Raw genomic sequence first — 22268 nt, forward strand, 5'->3', positions numbered from 1 at the left:
TCCCCCCCTCTCTCTCTCTCTCCACATCTTCTGTCTCTCATCTCTCCTCCGACTTGCTCTTTCTCATGCCCGCATCGCCGTCTTGACTTCGTGTGTTGTTGTCGTCGTCGTTTATCGGGCAGCTCGATTTGTAATGCCTCGAGATGTCACTGAGGACAACGGGAGAGGGCACGCGATATCCAGCCACCGACTATCCATTCTTGTGATGGTTGTTTGGTCATACTTCGCCACGCTGGTCAATACGGGTTGGTGAACCAGCAGCGTGGGGTGGTTTATAGTAGTCACGCTGTGTTTTGTACAAAACACACTCGGCCCAAACTTGCGCTCGGAGTCAATAGAGTAACTGTGTACGCACATGGGTCACAAACACACACGTGCAGTATCCAACTTTAAGACGCATTCCTCCCAAAAATGTTGGGGGTCATCCATAAATGACGTCACGCGATTTTAGACGATTTTTGACCCCCCCCCACCATCGTCACACCGCGTCACAAAAAGTCAGACCTCCCCCCCTCTAATATGACGTCACAAAGCTCAGGCCCCCCCCCCCCCCAAAAAAATAAAACATGCTTCAAATCGCTTTAAAGTATTGTCATTGTAGTGCGTATTTAATGTGGCGCTGCACTCTGATGTAGGAGAAAACATTTATTAAAAAGTCTATTTAATTAAGTAGAACGTGTTGTCTATATTTATTTAAAGTTGCGCATTTTGATGTGACGTCACATTTCTCACCCCCCCTCCCCTCGTCACACATCGTCACAAATGTCTGACCCCCCCCCCCCCCCAGGTGCATGACGTCATTTACGGACGGCCCCTGTCGCATTCGTCTCCTGACTCCGGCACACCAATTGTCTGCTTCGGGGCCATCCATTGAGCACGTACGCATGGAGGGGGGAGGGGGGTAACCCAAATGCGTACGCTTGCGTATGGGGGGGGGGGGTCTACTGACTATGTATGTACGCATAGGAAACGGGAGGGGGGGTGAAGCGTCGATACAAATTTGTCTACAATGGCCTTCAAATGAGTTAGAAAGTCCGGCGGTGGACTGTTTTCTTAAACACGTTAATCTTGTTAATCCTTGATCGTTTCTGCGTGGATTAAATATCGGCCGTTCTATAGGATTCTGGTGGTGGGGGGTGCGTCAGGCGTTCTTACAGGGAGGGGGTGGGTGGCCAAGTTTTGATAGATTTTTGCGTACCTAGTCAATGGATGGCCCCTTCGCATATTTATCGAGCACATCAAACATGTCACGAGTGCAGGGGTCAAAGAACGACGAATACAGCCTGAGCAGAACTTGTGTTTTGTTTCTCCATATAAACACTAAGCGTACGTTTTTAGTCCAATCGGCGTTATTGTCTTACGCAAACAGCATGTGTTTAAACAAGCACATTCTGGACCGGTTTTGGCCTCCTGGGTCTCATCAGCAAGCGGGGATTGTTAAAACATGCTGCTGGGTGTTCTCAGATGTTCAATGGTAACAGAACTCCGGTTACGCTTTGGACCCCGTGTAACGCAAAAGCAACACAAAGTCGGTACGCGTTCCGCGATGTGGAGCATATATTGGGGGGAGCGGTGGCACAATGATTAGCGTACCGCGCTGTCATCCCGGGCAACCTGAAGCCGATTCCCGGCTACGGCAAACATGAGTGGCGAGAGATTCAGGAGCTCCCGCCTTCGCCAACCCGCATTGACCAGCGTGGTGAAGTATGGTCAAGTAACCTCCATGATCCACATTAGTCAATTGAAATTATACATAGAAATCATCGCCCCCCCCTCTAACTTCGAATAGTTGACAAGAGCCTCCTGAAAAAAGTCACGAAACTCGGGGAGGCTTTGCTGGTTAAACAAGCCGAGTAATAATTGGGACGAGTGGATTGATACAGGGGCTGTAAATGAGTACCAACCAATAATCCGTGTCTTTGTGTACGATTCGACGTGTTGTTTTCACACGTCTGGGTTGCTGTTCGGTGTGAGTAAATATCAAGTCTAATAGCGAATATTCCTCATCCCTAATTCAAATGAAAGGTCTGTCGACTCGTGTCCACGAGCAACGTCTCCACATCTTCATGTAGACTCATCGTCCGCAGCCATGATCTATCCACTGCCGGATGAAGGCCTCCCAAAGCCGTTGACATATCGCACGGTTATGCAATGCAGACATCCTTCTAGCTCTTTCATCGCTCATTCACAGCGGTGGACGTCTTCCCAGGCGTATTTTCTTGTTAATTGGGCTGATTTTCAATAAGGAAGACCTGCATCGTTACAACTCTTCACATCCTCGAGGGAACTGCATATTTTCGCCATGGTGCCAAACGGGCTTTCTTTTTTGCCTTTGTTAGGGCAGGGGTTTCTCGTGCACGGTAATTTGGAAGTCTTCGAGGTGGAGATTGTCTCCAATTTCACATCAAACCACACCACACCGGGGTGAGAACTGTGGGGCGAAGAATCCAGACGACCTCCACCTCCCCTGCTCGCACACCCCTGTGGTTTCTGCGCTGGTCAGCGAGGGCGATGGGTGAAGGGGACACGACCCCCACGTGAGTCACACGGTGCAAGGTACGGCCCCACGCCGCGCGGAAGGGTGTGGCAGGGCTGCCCTCCTTGCTCTTCCTATTACACGGAGATGGAGACAGACGCGGGCAGGTAGGGGGCAGGCGGGGGCAGGTGCATCCGCACAGCCCCACAAAACGTCACGCCAAAGAATCTCACTCTTTGCGAGTATCTATGAAGGGTGGGTGAATTGGTTGCATGGTGAACTTCACTCTGGTTCCCGTCCGTACATAGTATGGACGGTACATACTTTAGATGGGTATCCTCGGCACGGGTTTTCACCCTTTCAAGAGTTCGGTGCGATTTGACCCCCGTTGTCCCATACACGTTTACCAGGACACGTGACTTTGCAGAACAACATGTTCGTGCAAGCTATTAAGCACCACGCGTACCGGTCGGTTATTGGCTGAAATTCACAATTCCCTTTAAGTCGAGTTGCCAAGTGAAATTTAATGACATATATCGCAAATGTCCCCGACCAGGAATCGAACCAAGGTGGCGAGCAGGGTTTGACAATTGTCCCCACCTCACGATTCAAATAAATTGTTGCGATGAATGATAGCACCACGAATGATAACGAAAACCCATTACATAAGGCATATATAACATTCGAAAACATTGATTCTTACACGCAATTATATGTATACATCGTGAGCTTCATTGGCATGAATCGGTACATCGTAGCAATACGTATCTATGGACTATGAACGTACTTAGCGCAGTGACAGCAATATGCAATTGCTTACGACACACATTCCAGAGATGGAAATGTTTCCAGTGACGAAATGGCTTGGAACCTCGACAATCGTAATAAACACATAAATATTGTGTCACTCCGAGGGTCGGTTGCTCTAAAAGGAATGCGTGTTTATGTAGCTATTCATGAGCTTGTGTGCTCGTTAAGGGGCCAGCGACCATGAATTTATGGCGCCATCAAAACTTTGGGTTGAGACCGTCTTCACCTAAGGCGAGCAGAATTTTTTTTTAAATAAATATAATAGCAACAAGGCAATGCTTTCTGTCGCCAGTGATGGTCAATCAGTAAACAGATGAATGTACTGGCCACTCAAGCGCTGTCTTCCGGACAGTCCTGTTTCTTCACCTGAGGAAGGCTACTTGTGTTGTGGCCGAAACGTCGTGAGAATTTTATTCTGTTATTATTATTTTTATTATTTTATCTCCATTCTACGTGACTTTACTGAAAGTTTGGGGTACCACTACTTGAAAAATATACTGTACCATTGAAATTCCCTTTTCACACCATCAATAGGTAAACTCCCCCTCCCCCCCTCGCCAACCGGCATGTTCACCAGCATGTACACCACCTCTACACCGTTCATCATGCTAAGTCGGCCAATCAAATGCAAATTTTTATGCTAATTCCTTTGTCAAGGCACCTTGTTTCCTCGCACACAGCTTAAAGGTCGCGGTCTGAGCGTGGCTGTGTTTCACTCCAGCGCTGTCCTCGAGACAGCCTGGTCCCTTCACCTGATGAAGGACGCTTGTGTTGTGGCCGAAGCATCGTGATTTTTGTTGTTTTATTTTTTACCTACGTGACTTTACCGAATAGAACCAAAGAGTATGGATCCTTGCAGTCACGAAAGCTCTAAATCTAGAAAAGAAATGGTTATTTTCACTTCTATCAACTCAAGAGAAACCACGAAGCCAATAAACTCCCGCAACCATTGTCGTTTCCCAGCACATTCTGCAATTAGACGTGAAGTAAACGAACCAGTGGCGAATCTACAGGGAAATGCTGGGCAGCACGTGCCCCATCCCCCAAACGAGCATTCATGCCACCCACGCACTCAAGAGGCAGCTCCGAAGGGTTCGGCTGGATAGGGCACCTCAAGTTCAAGTCAATGAGGTCACCTCGGCCAGTACCGATGATGTCGACACGTCTCATGAATGCTCCCTTCTTTTAACTACTTGTCACACGCCATTATCAGTTGCGCAGGTCAAGGTCTGCTCGTACAGTAGTGTCTGGAATTTTTAATCGAGGGTGTGAATATTGGGCACCGGCCAAAGTTGGCAGTTTCACAAATCTACGCGATCCACAAACGTTTTCCTTCAAAGTATGGTGGCACATGATTTTTGCCTGGCCACTATATGTGGCCACTTGTTCAGGCCGTGGCTGTTGTGTTGTCATTGGTGCCCAATTTGTTTACATTCCACACGTGCTGTAGATGCGTGCGGACAGGTATTGCCCCTACTGCCGGAGACAAAGGAGACCAAGTCACCTGATGAAATTCTTACGGCAGGCAGAACACGACGCAATGGAAAGGATATCTCGTGGCACCTCATTCACTTACTGGAACTCACTGCTAGCTGATCAGTCACAGACTGAACTAGATATGACTGGTTCATAATAACAGCTGCCCCAACAGAGCTCCAGAATTAAACACCTCCGAGGTCAAACATGACCAACATTGTGTTTTTTAAAATAATTCTGAAACTCCCCCCCCCCACCCCCGAGTCGTATTTTTCGCACGTATTTGCCTTAAATCGCAAGCCATGACCACACATTTGGCAAAGAATAAAAATAGCTGCACGATTGGATTCTTTCCGACAACTTGCCAGGGCCGGGTGCCACTGCTGAGTTTGGAAGGAATCACTCCGAGCCAAAACTACTCTTGTCAATGTTTTTTAGCTTGGCTCCATTTGCAAAGATAGGTCACGTTATCCTGTGCTGTGACTCATTACTACTATGAGCCAAGAATGTCTGTTTGTGTGTCACGTACGTGACGTCACCTCACATGCCGCACCCCCCCCCCCCGTCATTAATATTCATGAGCGGGTGGATTTTTACACTCACGCAGAAGGTCGAGCAGAAATACTTTTTTTTTCGCAAATTCGCTTCAAGTTTCACATGCCTTTTTAAAAAAGTGAATCTAATAAATAATTCCACGCAGCAACAAAGTGGATTTGGTGTCTTTATTTCTTCAGCACACGAGACAAAAGGTACGTCTAATTCATGCTTCTACATTATGCTAAAATAGACATTTCTCAGTGATTTCCCAGATATTGTATCGATTTCCAATTAATTTAAACCCCAGCGACCGAAAGCAGAAGATAATATAGTATCAGATCAATTAATTGGAACAAATTGAAGATCAGTTATATACAGTGCTACAGTGAAATGCAGTGAAGTGTTTGATGACATACTTTCGTGCTAAATTCACTGCCATTAAATTTATACAAGATACAATTATACTCTGCTCATTTTTTTTCGTAAATATTACAGCTTCCGTCCGAGGACGGGAAAAAGGCGAGTTACTTCTATAATCACACAGGAATGTCTGTCCTTAACGCTCGTGACGTCACTCCACATCGACCAGCCCCCCGTCATTAATAATCATGAACAGGTTACGTCCGCCACATGGACCCCCCCCATCATTCATAATCATGTGACGTACTCCATATGGAGCACCCTCCCCCCTCATTAATAATCATGAGCAGGTGACGTAACTCCACATCTAACAGCCCCCCTCATTACTAATCATTAACAGGTGACGTCCTCCAAATGGACACCCCCTCCCCCCATTCATAATAATTAGCGGGTGACGTCACTCCACATGGGGGGCCGAGGCGCCTCCTCCCCCCTCCTCGGCGTCAACTCACAACCCTCACTACAAAGGCAGAACCCTCGCGTCACGCGATCTCCGTAACGATGTTGTTGAGACATCGAAGTAAAAAGAACGTCATGATGAACAAGGGATTATAACCTTTACATGAAATAAGTCTGTGTCACCGCGCCTTTACAAATTGCACACGAATGGATGCAATGGATATATCACGTCGCGGTTTGCTTTCCGCTTGCAAGTTTCAGATTTACTGCAATACACCCGTCCTTGGACGGGCAAAAGGCTAGTATCCCATATTTGTCAACCAGCTGCAAGCAATTAAAAATACTGTCTCCAGCGACTATCGACCCTCCACCCGTGAAAAGTTACACCGATGGTCTCTCGCCTGGTGATTCGGTGAAACTGGGATCTCAGTATGTCGAACTTTTTTTGCACCGTACGTATCCAACTGTGCTAATCGGAGGTGTCGCTGACACTGGCGCAGGGCACTGAGACAGTGTCACAGTGATCCCAGATTCAAAACAAGTGGATGGTCTCAGCCTGGTCACCAATTACTGTTCTAAAAAAAACAATGTTTTCACTTATTAGTCACTCGCATGGCGTTGGAGAGATAAGCAACTCATTTTATTAACATAAATTAAAGTTAAATATCTATATCTAGGTTCTTTATCCATTCAACGGCATTGGCTGCGAGCTGGTGGATTGCTGTGGTGCAGCCGCTCAATGCTCTTGATGGGACTGCGAGTAGCTGACCGTGTGCCCCATTGTTTGTGCCACTGCGCAGTGACAGGTAGAACTGGATTTTACCTGCCACGTGCGTAGATGAGAGCATCGGCACCATAACCGACACGGTGTGATGACAAAAGGCTGCACATTATTCTTTATATACAATTCTTACACTTTTTCTCCTCCACCACCACCACCACCACAAATGGACAGGCTAATTCTCCAATATTTCCCATGAGAAATGTGAAAAAAATATTAATCGTGCAGGCTCCAGCGTTTATTTGTGTAATTGAGCCAACAATGCAATGAAAGTAGATACAGGACGTTGTCCCGAAATTAGTTTAACCCTTTACCTGCTTTGAGAGCTGAATAGCAATAAAATAAACCTTGAAAGGTTGCTTACCCACCCCAAGACAAGGGCAGTTGCACAAGTGAGAGGTGCGCAGTGGGCTATGTAAGACCCACGTGTTTTTTTTTACAGAAAAAATTCTTAACACTTGCCCTCGCAACAGTGATGCAAATTTAAAACACAAAATTGCGACACCTGACTTATGAAACCGTCTTGTGAACAAATGTCACCTATTTTTACATCCACGGAAAAAAGGATGTGACGCTCTGTAAAAAAAAAACTAATATTCTTTTGGAACCTCTGGCATGGAAGTTGAAACAATGGGTACACTTCTTAAATCCCTCCCACCTCTCTCCAGCCAGGAGTATGTGTATACATCTCGGCCATCGGCAGGTCGTGTGTGCGTTTGCGTAAAGTGTGGACTACTCCCACCACTACCAAGACGTCTGACTGATGTGAAGAGGGGAGAAAATATCCTCCAGAGAGGCTCTAGAGAAATACATTTATTTTATTTTTTTACCACGGAAGGCCCACTGAACTATATAGCTCTTTTTCAGAAACGACCTGGCCACAAATAATAGCTAAGCAAAGTGGCTTATCGTGTGGAAATGAACAGCAGCCAAATAATCGAAACGCATGTTTCTAAATGTGGAATGAAAAACCGGAGGACAGTAAAATCCACACGACCACGGGGAGAACATTCAAACTCCAAATATACAGGCATCAGGGTCGGGCTCAAACCCACGACCTCTAGTGGAGGCCCTTTACACATTATTTTATGTTTAGTTACTTAAAAAATTGGGATATTTCCCATATTTCGAGGGCCATGGCGGGAAGGCAGCCGAGCACTCACAGGCACAGTGCTGTTCAGGAAACCAGTGCCAGGAGAAAACCTGCACATACAAGGGGATACACCGACTAGCAGTATTGCCTAAAACAGACGCCTCTTTTTTAAAGACCGAATCTTTGAAAATATGTATTGATTGTCCACCTCACAACTCAATGCATTGTCATCATTCAGGTTGGCAAATTTATTCGATAACCTATTCTATTAAATTGATGAATGCAGCCGCCTCTAGTGATTATTAGAGATCACAAACCTATTACAGGTAACAAACCAAAAAAAATCAATAACACGCGTGATTTGACGAAGCGTGCGCTCAAGAATCAATACTAACCATTGAATCCATGCATTGTTAAACCATTTACTGCCGCAGCCATAAACATTTCTGCTGCAAGGCATGGCAGCGGCTTGGGGAGGCCTTGACAAGGCAATGTTCATGACCGAGGCGGTGAGCCGTTAAGTTTTTCAGTTTTCACCATGGGAGCAGGCACCTCGCAGACTCCATCAGTCTTCGATGCACCAAGCGCACCTGCAAGCTGTGACGCCGCCACCACCACCGCCGTCACACCCGGCTGTAACTCGGCGACATGCCGGCACGCGTCACATCAGGCACAGTGCCGTACGCGGCCGAGCGAATCCTCGTCACGAGAACAATGCCCGTCACGCGGCGAGCTCAGGCAGCCGGGAGGACTGCTCAGGAATGGCATTTGTGCCGCACGCCTCCACGTACCCACTCGCGGCTGGATAGCGATTGAATTGTAACTCGCCAAGGGCTACGAAAGCACGTGCAGCCTGACGCACGCAACACGCCCCAGCGTCATGGCAGTGACGCTGGATGAGGGAAGTGGTGACGACAGTGCAGCGCTGAATGTGTGGCGTTGCTCTCCGATGGCATTTGCACTTACAAGACTGATGTGGCAAAACCCAGTTACAATAGCTAAATGTCGATTTAAAGCTTTCGTGACTGCAATGATTCATCTTCTTTGGTTCTTTCGGTAAAGTCACGTAGAATGAGAATAAAATAATAAATTGATAAAATAAAATAACACAATAATATTCTCACGACGTTTCGGCCACAACACAAGCGGCCTTCATCAGGTGAAGGGACGAGACTGTCTGGTAGGACAGCGCTGGAGTGAAAGAGCCACGTTCAGATCAGCTTTAAATCGAAATTTAACCGCCTCTACGGGGAGGGATTCCACACATCCTTAAGATCATTCAACAGACTCCGGGATAAGAAGGCTCAACTAATCGAGTCTCTCACCTTTCTGAAGAGATGCCGCGACTCTAAGCTTAAAGGTCGTGATCTGAACGTGGCTCTTTCACTCCAGCGCTGTCCTACCAGACAGTCTCGTCCCTTCACCTGATGAAGGCCGCTTGTGTTGTGGCCGAAACGTCGTGAGAATATTGTTCTTTTATTTTATCAATTTATTATTTTATTCTCATTCTACGTGACTTTACCGAAAGAACCAAAGAAGATGAATCATTGCAGTCACGAAAGCTTTAAATCGAAATTTAACCGACTCTACGGGGAGGGATTCCACACATCCTTAAGATCATTCAACAGACTCCGGGATAAGAAGGCTCAACTAATCGAGTCTCTCACCTTTCTGAAGAGATGCCGCGACTCTAAGCTTAAAGGTCGTGATCTGAACGTGGCTCTTTCACTCCAGCGCTGTCCTACCAGACAGTCTCGTCCCTTCACCTGATGAAGGCCACTTGTGTTGTGGCCAAAACGTCGTGAGAATATTATTGTTATTTTATTTTATCAATTTATTATTTTATTCTCATTCTACGTGACTTTACCGAAAGAACCAAAGAAGATGAATAGCTAAATGTTCATAATTTTAATACCACAAACCAGGTTGGATTCTGCTACGTATCATCACCCCTAACTCACAACCAAAGGAGCTACAAGTTCAAATGCAAATTTTGGGGGCCTCGGGGAGGCTGATAAAATAAGCACCACTTCGTAAGAAGGCAATAGAGGCTGCCATATAGAAAAAAACGTTCCACAAAACAGATTCGTGATTTAATAATTTTTTGTTTTACTTTGTGGCGAATGAAGTGCCTCTAATGGCTGGGTCATTATAAATGCGTACTACTGTTGCAGGAAGCAACAGCAGTTGTAATAATAACTATAGATTTCCTTGACATGTGGAATTTCTGCCGCTTAGTTGATACACTTCGGATTTACAGAGCTTTCTAATTGCAACCGCATCTCATAATATGAGGACTGCCAACCGCGATTAACGCAGCGCAAATGAAAATGAGTGATTCCTGATTCATGCCATGTATTTCTTGTCTTAAATGAATGGGAATGTGCTTTATATCTTGAGTTCACCCACAAACTATCGATGTGGGAGTGAAACGTCAACAGGGGAGGGACACTCCCATTACTTTTATCTTCACTTGCTTTACATTATTTTTAATCTAGGTTTTTTTCGTTCAGATATGAAAGTGTATGAAATAATTTTCAGTCAGTTTAAATAATCAAGATACTCAGAGTGTCTTTATCACAAAAGTGAACTCGTTTTAGTGACAGCTATTCAATCAGGTGTGTGCCTGCCAAAGGGGAAGCTTGTAAAAGCTTAAAACAATTGTTTAAATGACTGCTATTTTACAACACATGCAATTAAAGATGTAGGAATTTCCCAAAAATAAAATATTAAGAAAATAATATTTACTTTTCCAGGAAGACCTCAATGGGCCTTGGTACTTTTTTAGAAGTATTCTGCAAGCGACATTGCTCAATCCTCTTTAAGTGTGTATTGCTTAAAAGTGGGAGTACGTAGAGAAAACTCATCATGGCATACGTGGCAATAACACTCAAAAGTCCATCCAGATGGGCTCACAAACCCACTTGCTGTAGTGCTACCTCCTGACCACCTGGCAGTCCAGCAAGATTGGCAGCCTCACAACCCAGACCATTTAGGGCAGGGTTGGGGGACCTTTTGCTTAAGCAGGGCCGAGTAGGACTTTCAAACACTGGTGAAGGGGGGGTGGCACCACACTTTGACACTAACACACCTCACTTGGTCACTTCTGTAGCTGCAAGAGGCTTGTACAGTGACAGAACTGAGCATGCAAAAATGATAAACCAGGTGTTGTTGTCAGGTCAAAAATATTCCCTTTCTCGTACCCGATTCGTGCGGCTAGGACATCCGCAGTGATTGGATACTGTTTTGGGGCCGTTTCTGAGTGGTCGTCCTTGTGTGCCAGCAGGTTGTGCCTTGTGTGCCAGCAGGTTGTGCCAGGTCTGCGAACCGTGGGCTCCCCACGCCTGCTTTACAGAATCTTCAGCAATATAGGCCACTCTCGGAGAGGGCCTCACGCGAATTCCATCACGCAGTTCAGACGGCCACGTGGCACTTGCTCAATACTGGGGGAAGTCGGGGTCGACGGTGGCGGCCCAGGCAGCTAGGCCCCCGGCCACATCCCGCACGCTCACGGCCTCGCCGGCGTCCGCCAGTGCCCGCCGCAGCAGCGTCACGGCCACCTGGGAGTCATTGCCCTGCTTGCAGATTGTGAACACTGCACACGGGACAGCGACGGACGGCAAGAGAGCATCAGTGGCGTGCACGCCCGTTACAGGATACTGTACCGTGAGTGAGTTTGTGGCGAGAGGATCAGCAGCATACTCACCCGCCAAGTGACGCCGTTAATAAATGAACTCCTGAAGTTGAACCTGCCTCTAAAAAACAATGGCGTGCGCTGAAGCGAATAACCTGCATCAGGATGCAGCCACCACTTATTCCAATGTAAAAATCTGAGAGAGCCCAGCGGCGGCATGCGACTGTGGAAATCCAGATCAGACTGCGGGCCACACTGTGAACTATTGTGAACCTCGGAAATTCAGCGGATGCATTGAAGACATTCATTCAGGTGCCCACCCATGAGGCTGTGCTTTGGAAATCAGCCCTGGACATGGCCTTAGGGGTTAATAGACAAAAGTAATATGCAATAAATGTTCTTTAGGAATAGCCCACAGTGCGACTGCTATCACCAATTCCAGGGCTTAACTTCTCACTGAATATTTTCAGACTCACTGGTCGATTGGAGTAGGCACATGCCTCATAACCACAGCCAGAGTGAGATGCATACTGGGCGTCATTGCCGGGTCCAGACATTTTATACCATGGGCCACATAATAACGCCAATGCTTGCTTCTATCATTGACTGGCAGCATGTCACATTTCCCCCAGGCTACTCTTGAAGCCATCCATTGGCCCACTCACCCACCTTAAATTAACATATAAATGTGCTGATTAACTCTTCCGATGCCCTCTAGTGTTAAATCCTAAGGCTCACAGTCTAAGAAGCCATTGCTATGGTTGTTTCAGTTGTGTTCGTTCGTATTTTTTTATATAAACACTGAATACATGTCCTCATTGAAGCTCCAGGAAATGTATTTAGACATAAACACATGTCAAAATTGTGTCATTGCAAATATAAAATTAGAAAATTACCTGCAGAGACATTCTGAAAAAATACGATAACTGGTCTTACCTACCAAAACAATGCATTCAAAGATATACTTATTATTTAATAATAAATCAATTACATAATTGATATGTATTGTACGTAAGAATGTGTAGGCTTGTACGCACACATCAAATGAATGCAGAATGGAAGAGCAGCATTTCTCAAAGTGTGGATCGCAACTCATGGCAAGAGGAGGGAGGTAAGGCACTTTGTCATTAAAGGGAAAGGAATTTTTATACTCTTTGGTTTTTTCGGTAAAGTCAAGTAGGTAAAATAAAAATAAAATAAAAAATAAACAACTAAAAGGAATTTGTCTGAACACCAAATAAAAACATTTGAGTCGAGTGTCAAACTCACTCGCATTCAGTCCTCTGAACTATAAGGGCTACAACATTTGCAGTGCAAAAACTCCCCGCGTGCAGCACCGTCATGGACGACCCACTCCACCGTCACGGACGACCCACTCCACCGTCACGGACGACCCACTCCACCGTCACGGACGACCCACTCCACCGTCACGGACGACCCACTCCACCGTCACGGACGACCCACTCCACCGTCACGGACGACCCACTCCACCGTCACGGACGACCCACTCCACCGTCACGGACGACCCACTCCACCGTCACGGACGACCCACTCCACCGTCACGGACGACGCACTCCACCGTCACGGACGACCCACTCCACCGTCACGGACGACCCACTCCACCGTCACGGACGACCCACTCCACCGTCACGGACGACCCACTCCACCGTCACGGACGACCCACTCCACCGTCACGGACGACCCACTCCACCGTCACGGACGACCCACTCCACCGTCACGGACGACCCACTCCACCGTCACGGACGACCCACTCCACCGTCACGGACGACCCACTCCACCGTCACGGACGACCCACTCCACCGTCACGGACGACCCACTCCACCGTCACGGACGACCCACTCCACCGTCACGGACGACCCACTCCACCGTCACGGACGACCCACTCCACCGTCACGGACGACCCACTCCACCGTCACGGACGACCCACTCCACCGTCACGGACGACCCACTCCACCGTCACGGACGACCCACTCCACCGACTGCAGTCTGGGTGGTCTCAAGCTCTGCTCCCCCCCCCAGCGGAATCACACCTGGTAACTCGGTATCACTCCCTCCGCCGGTTGCCTTCCTCCTCTCCTCCCAAATCCTCTCCAGCAGCAGCTCCACTCCCTGTCCAGGCGATCTGGCCTCCGGCGACGACTGCCGTCCTCCGAACCGAAGCCCGTCGGCGCTGGCCACCTCCTCGGCAAGCCCCGCATCGTCATCAAACTCCACCGGCGTCTTGAGTTCTTGGCCGGGCCCGGCCACTTTCGCCGGCCATGCCGCGTTCCACCGCTCCAGCCTACTCAGGGGGATATCTGTGGATCGCAAGTTAAAGGCCTTCCTCCTCCTCGTGTAGTTTCGTGCAATAAGCAGGTACGCAGTGTTACGCCTCGGTGAGTTTTGTTGCTTAAAGATCGCTACGGAAGAGCGTGTGCGGTAAAAGGACCCAAGGCTGCGTCGCAGTACAGGATACTCAGGGAGTGCGGCAGATGGCAAATGTCCACCTCCACGGTGGGGCGCACGTCCAGTAGCACATGCGGCAACTCCTCGTCCAGCAGCGCCTTGTACTCCTACGCACAACCACATCACGCCACGACAACACAACGCCACATCTTGTCACAACCACGCCACACCATGACGCAACCAAGCATTGGGCAGCCACGTCGTTCTGCGACCACACTACGCATGCCACGAACACAACGCCAAGCAACAACCACGTCACATCACAACCACGCCACTTGACCTCTATGTACCCCATGAATACAAAAATCAGACGTGATACGAAACATTCGTGCACAATGGCCCGGTGACCCCAATGTCGTTACACCAGACTTTCTTTCACCCAAATCATTAAGAATCAGCACTTGGCAGGTAACGTTCCGAGCCCGAATATTTTGGTGAATTTCCAAGATTTGTGGTTAATGATTCGATGTTATACGTTTGTTGTCTCGTCAGTTCAGTTTTTTTTCCCTCACCATTAGCACAAATTACATTGGCACATACTTTACATGAAGCGTAAACAATACATTCTGACGTGCACAAATCGATCTTTGTATTAAGGACATGAGTAATTATTTTAAGCAAAGGATCGTGGATGCATCCTGACATGCCTAATTAGCCGTGAGCCGCACTCACCTCCACCGTTACTCTCTCCTCTTTCTTCAGCAGCATCAATCTTCGGCACTGCAAACACACAAAAAACATAATCCTGGCAGTTAAAAATACGTATGGCAGAGGTGTACGGGTGGCTCAAGTACTGACGTGGCACCAAGTGAGATCCTCAGTTAAAACCCAGGCAGACACCCATAAAATAAACTCGATTCTCAACTATTAGTTAATGTTCTCAGGCCCAGCCAACAATGACTGGCACAGCCTGGGACAATGCAAGCAGGATCCAATCGCTAACAACGAGCCACGCGTTCAGCCAGGGCAGGACCCAGGTGCCTAACATCACCTTGTCGGTGGCGGCGGCGCCGCACCAGGCCTCGTAGTCAGGCAGGCTGGAGGCAGTGACGGACGGCGCGTCCCCACACGTGGCACATCCCATGCGCCGTCCTCGCAATGACACAGAGCGCATCCGCCCCTCCAGCCCGTCCAATACTAGCAACCGCCCCGAGTAGCTGGCTGCAACGGTGGTAAATGGCGGCGGCAATGGTGGTGGTTGCAGTGATGGTGGTGACAGTGAAAGTGTACGTGGTAGTGGTGGTGATAAGTGGTGGTGGTGTTAGCAGGGGTGGTGATGGTTGGTGGTTATTATGATGATGGCGTAGGTGAAGGTGGCAGTGGTATTGAAGGCGGTAGTGATCGTAGCAGTAGTGCGGCAGTTGTGAAGCGCAGCTCAGGGAAAGTGACTCAAACAATGTCACAAATGTATGCTGTGGACATGGGTAGTTATATGCTACACACACACACACGAGTACCGACATACTACACACGAGTACCGACATACTACACACACACACACACGAGTATCGACATACTACACACACACACGAGTACCGACATACTAGACACACACAGGGTGAGGATACAGCCCATTCTAGCAGCAACCTTCAGCACTTCCAGCGCCTGCAGGCTCCCCATGATTCCAGGCACTGCAACAGGTAAACAAAGCAGATGCACACACACCGGGAGACTGGTGGAGAGAGGAAAATACAAATTCACCACAGTGGTCTCAGGAGACATGGATGCGTGTATCCAGCTGCAGGTTTCCAAGCCTCCGTACCCACTCCCAGCACACCCCCGTCTGAGCAGTTGGTGACCGTTTCGGGCGGTGGTGGAGTCGGGTAGAGGCACCGGTAGCAAGGGCCACCTTCATGATTGTACACGGTCAGCTGAAACGCACACACGAACGCGCACGCACGCACCAACACACACACAAACGTCATCTGTACATGCAAATACCTGTCATGTAGCTTTTAACAAACTGTTGGGGCAAGGATTGTTTAGCACGCACACATTAAGGCCAACTTGGCACGCGAAAAGCAAAAACCAGTTCAGTTATCACTCACCACGGATGTTAGGCATAGCGGAAATCGAACTCAGGCCTCTGGGTTCACAGCACAGTATGCCAACTACCGCACATTCGCTCTACCTGCTCTATATACAAGTTATGCATTAATCATCCTGCCAAACGATAGAGTGACTTCAAACCCAACGGCGCAGCTATCAACCCCCGGCGATGGGAGTGCGCGTCACCTCCGCAAGGTCACGCATGCATCACCTGTCCCTCCATGCGCAGCGCGCTTGCCGACACGAGCGGCTTCCCCGCGAGGACGCACACGTCGCTGACGAGGTATCGCGTGGCCACGTTGTCCGAGCAGTCGGCCACCACATCATACCTGTCCGGTGATGTAAGGAACCGGTGTCGCGTTCTTATTAACCCACACCCTTGCGCTCATTCAAAAGTTGGAACGTAGCGATTAGTGGATTAGAATTGATTTCACCCTCACACATGTATCGAATTGTGCGTGTGAGAAATGGTTATTTACCGTGGAAATGATATGCGAATGTTATATTCCGGTTAATGGTGTGGATAAAGATGTACGGATGACATTAAAAACAATACGAACAGTGCAACAAAATGGGACAAAAACAACCAATCTTGCAATGAACCACAACCCTGAATCATTCAGGGGTGAATTGTTAATTGCCCATCACACTGTATTTATCAGAGCAAATGCTTTCATATGTGTGTTTTTTCGTTCCTATGTAAGTCTTTCTGAATGCGAGTCCATGTGACCCTGTGTACGGATTTTCATGCAAGTGCCAAAAATAATGGCACAGGGATAATGAGTGGTTAGGTGGCTCAGGTGAATAATGCCAAGCACAAGCCAGTACTTTTGAGAAAGTGTCTCTAAATCCAAGTTACATCCATCCATGCTTATACCGGGTTATAAAGGTATGGTCTCAACCGTCATCATAATATCATATTAAATTTGGTCAATCACATAAATTGGAGTATTCCGGCTCTGAAAATGTAAAATAAATATTTTACCGATGTACAACGAATCCTCTTTGAAGTGCATATAAAAGGTGCGCCACCAAGTGTACATAAGAGGCTACTGAAATGGCTTCAATTGGTCAGTCGGTTTATGTTAGCCAAGGGCCATTGCGCTAAAAAGCTCTTTTTCAATGGCTACGCGGCCTCCAAAAGTATTTCTGCGTCATCACCGTTTGGGGACACTAGCCGATACCGCGTCGTCTCCTGAAATTCCATGGATAACTTCACAAAAATATAACCGGGAGAAGAATAAAAATCGACATTTTCACAAAGGATACTGTCGTACGAGTTGCAGAGCGTTTTTTTGAGACAGGAGCAGGTGGTATGGCACGACCTCCACAGTCGAGTTCAGTCTGATTTTGGAGACAAACCACAAGCGGTAAATCACTGGCGCGAGCACAACACATGCACAACGCAGCACCAGTACTGGTCAAAAACAGACACCGCAACCTTGCATTTCTGTAACGTTTCCTCCCTTCCCGGCAACCCCCCCCCCCCCCGACCTCTCCCCGGCCCCACTGACTGAGCAACTGCGCAGGCAGCAGAGGCGGCTTTCTCCTCCCCTACACGCTGCTCCGTGTGCAGCACCTGCCGGTGCAGGTTGCTCAGCTCCACCGAGTCGTGGTCAACCAGGCCCAGACGGCCTGCAAACACAAAGGTGAATATTATATCTCGTGTAACCCACGCAGACTGTAGGTGCAGTGCTGTAAATGAGTGCCCATGTGATGTATAGAAATGCTCACTTGCAGTGCCAAGCAACGTTGTGATACCACTGGGAGGTCCCTTTCAAATGTTTGAGGTGAAATTTTAAGGAAGGTGCTTTCAGTTTCTGAGGTATTTAAGCAACATTTCAATGAAAATATGATATTATATATTTTCTGGCTGCTTGGAGTGCAGGCAGTGACATCACTACGCTGACGTCATACCTCCCCCCCACCCACCCTCCGCCGTGGCCGTGTATCCCACCCAAATTCACAGGCAGTGATAGTTATTATTACGAATAACCGCAGCGGATCCTACCAATGCCGGCAGCGGCGAGGTATTGAGCAACGGGACAGCCGAGGCCACCACAGCCCACGACCAGCACTGAAGTATTCGAAATCTTCAGCTGCCCTAGACGTCACATAACACACACACACACAGGGACAAGGAATCCCCCATTTCGAGAAGATATTTTGACTGTTGGAGCAAATGCTTTGAGCATGCACTATAACTTGGCCAATGGGACACGTGGAGTGATCACTGTGTCGCGGAAAGGCCCGTACCCTTAACTCCGAGCTCAGGCAGCACTAGCTGCCGACTGTAGCGGCCAATGTCGGCCCTGCTCAGTTTGCATTTCTCCGGCAGCGGTGGCAACGGCCGCACGTCCCTCAGGGCCGCCAGAGCTGGCGCGCCGCTCGGCTTCTGGAACACACGCAGCCAGGGGTGACAAAAGCTCATGTGCCAAACCGTCCATCGCACAACCACACAAAGACACACAAACACGCATAGTTGCATAGTTGGTACACTGAAGATTTTTAAAACCCTTTCACCAAGTACTTATTTCCAAACTAATCATGCTGCTTAATTAAATTTTTGGTAAAAATAACATAGACGCACATTTTTGCTTTGAAAATGAGTATGCAGTAATAGGGTTTCAAAATTGGCAGCCCACTGCTTACATCGGTGGGGTTGGCAAGTATGCACATGTATTGTATAATAATAATAATGAATGCAAGTGGTTCACGCATTGCAGTAAATGAACCCAGGAAAATAAGTTATATTCCTGCTTATGGCCAACACCAGTGAAGATTATCTGAACTGGTCCTGCTCCTCCCCTCGGTCGATTCAGCCTCAAATGAGTACCTAGTGTGGTGTGTAAAGGGGCCGTCCATAAATGACGTCACGCACCTAGGGGGGGGGGAGGGGGGTCAGGAATTTGTGACAATGTGACGAGGGGGGGGGGGGGTTTGAGAAATGTGACGTCACATCAAAATGCGCAACTTAAAATAAATATTAATTAAATATTATTGTTATAACACTAATTTTGATTCATTTTCATTATTAACTATTTGATTATTTAAATTTACTAAGGTCACCTTTTATTTATTCCATGAAGGAGCATTTTGCTTCTCCAAAATGCTCCTTTTTTTGTAAATTTTTGGAATGATTGTTATTAAAAATTTAGATTCTAATGATTCTACCAGGGCTTTTCATTCTGTGAAATGAATATATGATTGTTATAATTGTACTCTCCATTTTGCTTCGTTCTACTACAAAGTTTCAAGTATTTTTTTATAGTTATAATTGCTTTTAATATTTTACAATTATAAGATAATTTCAAAATAATATTCTGAACATCTACAGTTTTAGTTAGACGTTGAATATTTTCAAGTTAATGTTGTGCTAAATTTCAACTTTCCAACGCCTCCTTTTTAATACGTGTTTTCTCCTACAACATCAGAGTGCAGGGCCACATTAAATACGCACTACAATAGTTTAAAGTGATTTGAAGCACGTTTTATTTTCAAAATGGAAATATGGTTTTGGGGGGGGGCAGAGCTTTGTGACGTCATATTTGAGGGGGGTCTGACTTTTTGTGACGCCGTGTGACGAGGGAGGGAGAGGGGATCAAAAATCAGCCAAAATCGCGTGACGTCATTTATGGACGGCCCCAAACATCACCATTGGGGAGACAAAGGCGCTCGCGTGTGGTGCTGGCCACCAACCCCCCCCCCCCCCTCGTGTGCCGTCATCTTCACAGGTGCTCGCTAATAGCACGTGCTCCAAAAGCCTGTTTAGGTTATACGGGGGATCTTTGTTGTTTATAAAATGTGAAAGCATTGTAGAGTCCACCAGTAGATGTTGCACTGCCCTCTGCTGCGCACAGGAGCACCAGAAACAACCCACGAATAATGCAAGGACGACTGCATCTGAGATGGTTCACAATCCCTCTTGCTGTACCGCCATCTACTGGCCACCTGGTTACTATCCAAGAAGGGATACATGTAGCGTTTCCAGACTTGCTGATCTGCAGGTGAGCAAAGTTGAAGTATTTAAAGTAGTTGTTGTCAAAGTACTTTATCACTTATTTTACCGTAAGTACTACGTGCATTTACTCACGAGAGAAACAACCAATATTAAGGTCAGCTGGTGGATATGGGGGGGGGGTAGAATTATAAATTGATATTTTAAGAAATGGCCACGTGACTCTTTGTGTCAAAGTACTGATATTGATCGCTGTGGAACCGAAGTTGGAATCCGGGTTGAAGCCTCCCGTGATTTAAATTGGGTTCTCGTGTGTGGCGAAATGATGGTCTCAGCCCGGTCACCAATTGCAAACAGCTGATAAAAATTCCACATTCATACAACGGGAGCGAGTCTGCCAGTCGGACTACCACGAGCGGCTCCCTACAAAGTGGTGCCAGATTTTATCGACCCTGGCAGGATTAGTGGCCGAATCAAGCGTCCTTGGAACTCGCAACCTACAGTGGCAATTCTGCATTACTCTGGCAGGGACGAGTCCATGACCAGAACCCTGCTAATTTGCCATGTTCAGATGTCACACAATATAAAGAGACGTATCGCAGCAATATCAAAACACTAGTTGAATGTCAACACTCTCATCTGTCGCGTGCTATGAAGAAGATCCATCTCCCGAAAAGTAAAAACATTTTGCACACCGAATATTAATGCAGTGTCAGTGTTTGTAATCTGACACATGGAGCTATCGCTTTACACAAAACAATCAATCACCACCTTGAGAAGTACGTTAGAGAGGGGGGGGGGGATCATCATTAGCAACCAGTGGAGGTGGTCTATGAATGGATCGCGTTCTTGCAGCACTTCAAAACAAGACGCGAACGAGGGCGGAGCGGCCCCGCGTTAAAAGGAACTCGGCCACCGCTCCCGACGATTCCCCTGGGGGGCTCCACCCCAGGCCCTCTGTGGATCAGAGCGGGGTGGATGGGCGCGTTGTTTGGTTGCCCAGAGGGCGTCGACTCACCACCACCAGCATCTCCCGCTTCTCGCCGGCAACTCCCGGAGCGTTGGAGTCCATGAGTAACCCACCCTCCCACCGCCGCCTGTCGCGTCTCCACCCACCCCAACTACGCCCCAGTAGCAGCCAAGCGAGCTGCACGTGTGGGTGGCGTGTGGTGGTGGTTGCCACTGCCTCGGCGGAGCGAGTCCAGGCTCGCGGCCATCTTACTCAGGGACGCCCCGCGCGTTCTTCTCGATGGCAGTGGAGGGGGGTGGGGTGGGTTACGCGCTCGTGACGCCATCGAGACGCGCCGCGTCGTCCCCCCCCCCCCCGCTGGACGCTGTTGTTGAACTGGGCGAGTTCCCCTACGTAAGATGGCGGGTTAACCTTCGACCCTCCCTCTTCACACCCTCTTCTCCGCCCCGCCCGTCCCTTTCTCAGACCTTCGCACCTGATTGGCTCACACGTCACAATGGGTTATTCATATGGTGATCGACATCAATTATGCACGCACATCCGCGCCGCGTGACATCCTGCCCGTTTTGGGTGCAAGAAATCGCGGTACCTGTTAGGGGCCATCCATTGAGTTGGTACACAAACTTCTGTCAAAACTTGACCCCTCCCCGGCTCCCTGTACGCAAGCGTACTTTTTACACCCCCCCACACCTGCGTATGTATGTCTGACGCACCACCCCCCTCCCCCGAATCATGTCGAACGGTCGATATTTCATCCACGCAGAAACGATCAACGATTCATAATATTAACGTGTTTACGCAGATAGTCCACCGCCGCCTGCATTAAATAATTAAGTTGCGTACCTTTAAAAAGTTTAGTCTAGTGCCTACTAGGTTCAAACGCTGACTGAACCCATACGAACAGGTTACGTATTATAGGAATTTCGTCAACACGCGCAGTGTCATGCTGAAGCACAGCATCGTTAGCTGCAGTCTGCTGGGCCGCCATCTCAAGAACCACAGTGTCGCTGACGTCGTCATCATCATCATCCAGATTTTGATTGTTCGCACTGCCAGAAGACTAAGTCGTGTAAATGCGCTGGTGTCGTTTGACACCAGCCTGCGGCAGCTAAAACCTTGAGCCGGCGGCAGTCTGCAGCGAGGGCAGACTGAAGGATGTGTGACCCATGGGGCAGGCCGCCAGACTATGTCAGACTCAC

General features: G+C 48.1%; 1 protein-coding gene across 1 annotated transcript; it reads right to left on the reverse strand.

The window, feature by feature from the left end:
• Positions 1-5470: 5470 nt before the first annotated feature.
• Positions 5471-21368, reverse strand: MOCS3 (molybdenum cofactor synthesis 3). The gene is made up of 13 exons (XM_032947831.2): positions 21118-21368; positions 18398-18536; positions 18153-18245; positions 17656-17776; positions 17411-17485; positions 16353-16470; positions 15855-15963; positions 15661-15723; positions 15084-15253; positions 14765-14812; positions 14103-14199; positions 13678-13944; positions 5471-11587 (listed from the first exon to the last, which is right to left on the reverse strand). Exons 1-13 carry the CDS (start codon positions 21169-21171, stop codon positions 11430-11432), a joined length of 1512 nt encoding a protein of 503 aa, XP_032803722.1. The 5' UTR covers positions 21172-21368; the 3' UTR covers positions 5471-11429.
• Positions 21369-22268: the final 900 nt, after the last annotated feature.

Source organism: Petromyzon marinus, chromosome 6 (assembly GCF_048934315.1).
Source record: "Petromyzon marinus isolate PM22_M1 ecotype Great Lakes invasive population chromosome 6, UKy_Petmar_22M1.pri1.0, whole genome shotgun sequence".
Taxonomy (NCBI): Eukaryota; Metazoa; Chordata; class Hyperoartia; order Petromyzontiformes; family Petromyzontidae; genus Petromyzon; species Petromyzon marinus.

Coding starts and splice junctions, on each gene's coding strand:
- MOCS3 (XM_032947831.2), bottom strand. CDS start 21,171: ATGGACTCCAACGCTCCGGGAGTTGCCGGCGAGAAGCGGGAGATGCTG. Junction 18,246..18,397: donor GCCTGAGCTCGGAGTTAAGG/GTACGGGCCTTT, acceptor TGTGACGTCTAG/GGCAGCTGAAGATTTCGAAT. Junction 14,813..15,083: donor GCGCCGCCGCCACCGACAAG/GTGATGTTAGGC, acceptor GTGTGTTTGCAG/TGCCGAAGATTGATGCTGCT.